This window comes from Penaeus japonicus, unplaced genomic scaffold (genome assembly GCF_977035675.1).
Source record: "Penaeus japonicus unplaced genomic scaffold, GWHDUDI00000001_assembly GWHDUDI00000042, whole genome shotgun sequence".
In the NCBI taxonomy this organism is placed as follows: Eukaryota; Metazoa; Arthropoda; class Malacostraca; order Decapoda; family Penaeidae; genus Penaeus; species Penaeus japonicus.
Genome location: NW_028234444.1, coordinates 20,484,398 through 20,491,568, shown reverse-complemented (window position 1 = coordinate 20,491,568; position 7,171 = coordinate 20,484,398). Strand labels below are relative to the sequence as shown.

Sequence of the window (7,171 nt, the reverse complement as noted above, 5' to 3'; positions counted from 1 at the left end):
TCATATAGAATACAGTAAACAGAAGAATACACGTGCAAATTATATTCCCGATGGATATAATAAACATGTTCACGTACATAGTATATGTATAATACAAATGGTTTACACAGACAGACAACAGAGAACAGAGAGAGAGAGACAGACAGACAGACAGACGACAGAACAGACAGACACAGACAGACAGACAGACAAGACACAACAGACACAACAGACAGACAGACAGACAGACAGACAGACAGGCAGAGAGAAAGAGAGAGAGAGAGAGAGAAAAGAGAGAGAGAGAGAGAGAGAGAGAGAGAGAGAGAGAGAGAGAGAGAGAGAGAGAGAGAGAGAGAGAGAGAGGCCATAGAATCCAGGCCCACTTGTTTCTTCGCAAGTGGGACATACACACACACATACACATATACACACACACACACACACACACACACACACACACACACACACACACACACACACACACACACACACACACACACACACACACACACACACACACATGTATATGTATATGTATATGTATATACATATACTTATACATATATCTATATCTATATCTATATCTATACTTATACCTATATACCTGCATACCTATATGCCCATATGCCTATAGGCCTATATACCTGTATACATATACACATATACACAGACACATATTCACATGTTCACTTATTCACATATACACATATACACATATACACATATACACATATACACGTAGACACATACACATGCATTTACATTTACATATACATAAACATATACAAACAACCTATCATATACATATACATAGTATATGCATATACATATATGTTTGCATATATATGCAATACCATATACATATACATATACATATTCAATACATATACATATACATATACATGTATATATATATATATATATATGTATATACATACATACATACATACATACATACATACATACATACATATATACATACATGCATACATACATACATACATACATACATACATACATATATATATATATATATATATATATATATATATATATATATATATATATACCCTCTCTCTCCCTCTCTCCCTCTCTCCCTCTCTCTCTCCCTCCCTCCCTCCCTCCCCCCCTCCCTCCCTCCCACTCTCTCTCCCTCCCTTCCCCCCTCCCCCTCCCTCCCTTCCCCCCTTCCCCCTTGCGCTTACTTTTACTCACATATCTCTCTCCCTTCCGGCTCCCACCTTTTTCGCGTACACACCTGTGCGTGTTTTCGACCCCGCTTCTCCCTCGCCGTAGCAGTTCATACCCCCCACCCCCACCCTCACCCTCCACCCCCGGCGCGGCGTGACATCGTCCTCATACGTGACTCCTTGAATGCCGCAAAGTGCCTCGTCATCGGTGCCGACGAGGATTAGAGGCTCGTCGTTTGGAGTCGGACTCGCCTCCCTCTCGCCTCTCGCCTCAAGGTCTACTTTGTGCCTTCTGGCGGCGAGAGATGAGCTCTGCGGGCGTCGGGCGCAAGGCGATCGCGTGGCGGGGCGGCGTGACGTAAGGCGCGCGAGGAGAGGTGCAGTCCTCAAGGTGCGAGCGAGCAGTGAGTGGCGCCTCGGGGTGCGGGGAAGCGGCCTGGCACTGCGACCTGGCACTGCGACCTGGCACTGCGACCTGGCACTGCGCTGGATTCTCTTGTGTCGGAAGCCCTGTGTTTGGGGCGCTGCTTGGTGGCCGTGCGAAGCGCAACGTCGGTTCCGGAGTGAGACTTGGTGGACGAGCCCGGGGGTGGACGAGCCCGGGGGCGCGGCGGCGGGATGAGCGCGCTCCCGAAAGGCAGTGACTCGCTGCGCCGCAGACGCCGCATGCGGAAGCCGCGTCGACAGTGGTCGAGCTCGAGCGACGAAGGCCACGGCCACAGCGATGCCAGCGAGAGCAGCAGGACGTCGCTGGAGTACCGTGGAGCCCGCAGCCTCCCGAGCACGCCCACGCGGGTACCCAGGGAGCACCCGCTCCTCCGAAGGACGCTGCAGCGCAGCTCCCTGAAGCAGGCCCCGCCGGTCCCCCTCCCGAAGGACGCCCTCGAGTCTGAGCTAATGGCCGCCTTCCCTACCTTCCACAGCATCTCCGTGGCCTCGGGCAGCCCCGTGGGCGTGCGAAGGTGCTCGAGCGAGGGCGTGGTCCGGCGCAGGTGGGGCGCCCGCGGCCCCGCGGAGTGTGGGGCCGCGGGGCCGGTCGGCCGCGACAGCTCTGACTACGGCGACGAGAGCTCGACCACGCTTGACGGGGGCGGCGGCGGCGGCAGAGGAGGAGTAGGAGGAGGGAGCAGCGAGGATACCAGCGATAGCACTTGTGGCGGCGGCGGCGGTGGCGTCACGAGGGCCGAGCAAGTGTGCCCACCGCGGGCGGAGGCCGACGCCGACGCCGCCGCCGCGGCCCCGGCGCATGCGGTCGTTGTGGCCAGTCACTCGAACAGCAGCATGGGCATGCTGCTCGACCTGATTCAGGAGCTGGAGACCGACATGGCGGGCTTCAGCAGTGACGCTTGCGGGGGCAGCGCCGAGCTGCTGGCGCCGCAGGCGCACCGCAGGACCATGACGATGCCGACATCGATGAGCCAGAGCTGCGAGACGTTCCTGGCGACGCGGGAGGGCGTGTGCCTGAACGTGGCGCGGCGCCACCAGTCGCGCAGCGTGGACCACGTCGACCGCAACTCGCTGGTGTGGCGCGACACGGGCATCGCCGACTTCTTCCGCGACCTGACGGACATCTTCGAGCGCACGCTGCGCCAGAAGAAGGGGCTGGACCCCGACTGCGCCCTGCCGGAGGCCGCGTTGAGGCGGCGCAAAGGGCGTCGCAGGGGCGGCTGGGAGGCGGGGCAGCGCAACACCCTGCACGAGATCCAGTTCCTGCTGCCGCCGCGGGCCGGGCCCCTCCTCCCCTGCGCGTCCAGCCCCGACCTGGTCTCGGCCTTCGCGCTCAGCGAACTCAACCCCTTCGGCCTGGAGCCCGAGCTCGACGACCCCGCGCCGCCCTTCGGCCTCGGCCTGGGGGAGAGGGGGGACGGGGAGGGGGCCTTCGAGGGGGCCTTCGACGGGGCCTTCGAGGGGGCCTGTGCGCCGGAGGGGCACCGGTGGTCCCTGCAGGAGCTAGATGGCCCGTCGTCGGCCGAGGTCCTGCCTCCTGGCCTCGTTTGGCAGACGGTGAGTCGGAGCCCAAAGGGATTGGGGGGGGGGGGCGTGTGTGGCTCTCGCCCCCGTAAGGCTTGCGCCGAATGCGAGATTATATTTTTTTTTATAATAGATCGGCCGACGTTTTGCACTCCACGGTGGACGCCATTGAAAAATCGGTATATCTGAAACAACGCAAAGCATCCTGTGCACTTCTCACGTCGTGGACGGGGAAAAGCCGCGCCGTGTCGAGGAGGGAGCCGTAGCGACCGAGGCTGCCGTGAACGCGTTTGAAAGCGCTTGTGAATACCACGGGTTATTCAAATGGGTGCGCCTACACACACACACACACACACACACACACACACACACACACACACACACACACACACACACACACACACACACACACACACACACACACACACACACACACACACACACGTTCCAAAACGACACGAGTTACGACGTCGTGTTCCTTGTAGTGAAAGTCCATGTGTGTGTGTGTGTGTGTGTGTGTGTGTGTGTGTGTGTGTGTGTGTGTGTGTGTGTGTGTGTGTGTGTGTGTGTGTGTGAAAGCGCCATGCTGAACGAGTTGTATACACACAAAAAAGCAAGAATATATAGCGAGAAAAGGGATTTGGGAAATTCGTGTTTTTTCTGTGTTTCCGTTTTATGTGTATGTATGTATATGTCTGTGGAGAATTTATGTGTGCGAATATGTGGATAGATACACACGTACATATATAAATTATTCAACTTGTGTATGCGCCCGTATGCACACGGCACACTCGCACGTATGAATGGAGGGGCAGATGGACGGAATCGGCAAATTCAATAAACTCTCAAACGGAGCAGACGTCACCGAGCAAATCCTTTTTGAAACGCTTTTCGGAGGGACAGAGGACGAGGCACACGCCCCTCCGCCCTCCACCCTTCCCCCCCTACCTCCTTACCTCCCTACCTCCCTTCCTCCCTTCCTCCCTACCCCCCTGCATCTCCCTTCCCCTGCCCCCCTCTATGATTCTCTCTTTCACTTGCCCCTTCCCCCTCTGTGACTCATCCCTCCCCTCCCTGCATCTCCCTTTCGCTCCATTTCCCCCTCCCTAACTCTCCCTTCCCATTCTCTTTCCCCCCCTCCCTGACTCTCCCTTTCCCTTCCCCCTTCCACACCCCTCCTCCCTATACCCCTCCTCCCTTTTCCCTACCTCCCTTCTCTTCCCCCTCCCATCCCCATCCACATCCCCTCCCCATACCCCTTCCACACCCCTCCCCATACCCCTTCCTCCCTTTTCCCTACCCCCCTTTTCTTCCCCCTCCCATCCCCATACCCCTCCTCCCTTTTCCCTACCCCCCTTCTCTTCCCCCTCTCCTCCCCCTCCCATCAACCTCCCATCCCCATCCCCTCCCCCTTTTCCCTACCCCCCTTCTCTTCCCCCTCCCCCTCCCCCTCCCCCTCCGCTCCCCCTCCCTCACGTGTAGCCAGCGATTTTTTTTTTTTTTTTCGGGAAGGGGCAATGAATGGCATCGGGTTCCTCGCGAAGTGTGTGTGTGTGTGTGTGTGTGAGTTTTTTTTCGGGAAGGGGCAATGAATGGCGTCTGGTTCCTCGCGAAGGCTCTTCCGCGCGCCGAATATTTATTTCCCGCGCTCGGGACTCTCTCGCTTCCGCCGGACTGGAAGTGTATTTCGGTGCCACGTGTGCGCTTTCCGTTTCGTCTTTGGCTTAGCTGATTTTTTTTTTCTTTTTGTGTGCTTGCTTCCTTTTTATTTTTATTTTATTATTTTTATTTTTTATTTTTAGCTTTACTCTGATTTCCCCTTCCCTCCTCTCCTCTTCTTTCCTCTTCTTTTCTATCTTCTATTCTCTCCTCTTCTCTATACTTCTCTCCTCTCCTCTCCTCTCCTGTCTTCCTCTTTTCTCTTCTACTATCCTCTTCTCTGCTCTTATCTCCTCTTCCCCATACTCTTATCTTCTCTTCTTTTCTCTCTCCTCCCATCTCCTATTTGTATTTATATTTCCCTCTCTCTCTCTCTCTCTCTCTCTCTCTCTCTCTCTCTCTCTCTCTCTCTCTCTCTCTCTCTCTCTCTCTCTCTCTCTCTCTCTCTCTCTCTCTCTCTCGTGTCATCATTATCTACGGGAAGATGCACTTGCCATTATCAAACTCTCATCAGTCATCACCAACCTGCCAACCTCTCATCACTCACCACCAGCCTGTCAACCTCTCATCACTCATCAGTCATCACCAACCTCTCATCACTCACCACCAGCCTGTCAAGTGCATTTTGACTCCGATAGAGAGAAAAGCGGAAAGGTGTCACGTTTTACACGATGGAATCAAAGGGAAATGATCCTGGCTTTGGCGTAGAGGAGGGAGAGAAGGGGGGGGGGGGGGGGGGGGGGGGGGGGGGGGGGGGGGGGAGGAGGGGGAAAGAGAGGGAAACAGGGCGGTGTTGTGAGGGAGGGAGGGAGCGAGCGAGTGAGAGGGGGAGAGTAGGAGGGAGGGAGTGGGAGGGAGGGAAGGAAGGAGAGAGTGGGAGGGAGGGAGTGAAGGTGAGAGTGGGAGGGAGGGAAGGAAAGAAGGAAGGAAGGAAAGAAGGAAGGAAGGAAGGAAGGAAGGAAGGAGAGAGTGAGGGGGAGGGAGGGAAGTAAGGAGAGAGTGGGAGGGAGGGAAGAAAGGAAGGAGTTGGAGGGAGGAAAGGAGAGAGTAGGAAGGAGGGAATGAGAGAGAAGGAGGGATGGATAGAGAGAAGGGGACAGGGAGGGAGGGTGTGAATGAGAGAGAGAGAGAGAGAGAGAGAGAGCGAGAGTAGGAATGTGTGTGTTGGGGGGGGGGAACCCTCCTACTGCACTCCTTGTGGCGGGTGTGACATGCTCTTGTGTCGCAGCGTCAGGGTCTGCGGCTTCTGCCTCGACGTCAGCAGACTGCTAGCTGACGTCCGGCATGACAGGGCTTTGCTGAGGTACTTGGCGTCGAGGCTTGGCACCGCCTTGGCACCGTCATGGCACCGACGTGGACCCAAGTCGGCCAACCTGCTTGAAGCAGGGCGAGATTAAACAAATACATGGACAGCTTAGAGAGAGAAAAAAAAAATCTAATCATCTATTAAAAGATTAAGGTCATGTTGGCGAAAGAAAGAATTTGTTTGTTTTTTGTTTGTTCGTTTGATTAAGTGTGTTGTGAAAAGGGCTTTTGTCTCCAGATGGACGCTTGTGACTCGGGAAATCCGGAACTTCGATGTAGCAGTAATATATCACTCCTCGTGTCGTATAGTTTGAGTTCGTTAAAGAGAAAGAGGGAGGGAAGGAAGAAAGAACGGACGGAGGGAGGGAGGAAAGAAAGAAAAAAAGAAAGAAAGAAGGAAGGAAGGAAGGAAGGAAGGAAGGAAGGAAGGAAAGATAGAAAGAAAGAAAGAGAGACAGAAAGAATGAAAGAAAGACAGAAATAATGAACGAAAGAAAGAAAGACAGAAAGAATGAATGAATGAAAGAAAGAAAGGCAGAAATAAAGAAGGAAAGAAAGAAAAATGTGTATGAAACGAGCCGCTCGCTGGGACTCGTGCCTGGTCCGCAGCTTCATGCCGTCGTCACCCCCTGCCACGTCACCGTCACGAGTGTGTTCTCCCTTTCCACGAGGACGAGCTCTTGAGGGTGAGGTGGGAGGGGGGGGGAGGGGCGCCACAGCCACAGCCTCCGCTTCTGGCTGCGGGAGTCGGTGAGTTGAAGTGACGGAGCGAGTGTGTGTGAGATGAGGTACGAGTCAGGGAGGATGAGAGGAAAGGGTGGATGGAGAGAGTGTATGTATGTCAGCGAGTGATTGAGCGAGTGGGTGAGCGATGGAGAGTTCTTGCCCAGAGTATTGGTTAGATTTACGACTTGTATTATTATTTTTTTTCTTCTTCTTTTTTACCCTATCCCTTCTGCGTCGCTCATACTCCCATTCACAAGCTGTCTCTCTCTCCCTCTCTCTCTCTCTCTCTCTCTCTCTCTCTCTCTCTCTCTCTCTCTCTCTCTCTCTCTCTCTCTCTCTCT

At 54.3% G+C, this 7,171-nt stretch overlaps 1 protein-coding gene across 5 annotated transcripts in view; it reads left to right on the top strand.

Annotated features, from left to right (window-relative positions):
* The window catches only part of pins (G-protein-signaling modulator pins), a 133,549-nt gene that overhangs the window by 101,003 nt on the left and 25,375 nt on the right, over nucleotides 1-7,171 (top strand). For 4 of the 5 annotated variants that reach the window (XM_043037979.2, XM_043037978.2, XM_043037977.2 and 1 more), the window contains exon 1: nucleotides 1,773-3,173. The exons of the other annotated variant lie outside the window; for it this stretch is intronic. In XM_043037979.2, coding sequence (XP_042893913.2) covers nucleotides 1,788-3,173 — 1,386 coding nt within the window. In that variant the 5' untranslated portion in view covers nucleotides 1,773-1,787. Of the gene's footprint in view, nucleotides 1-1,772; nucleotides 3,174-7,171 lie in introns of those variants that run through there. 5 annotated transcript variants of the gene reach the window in all.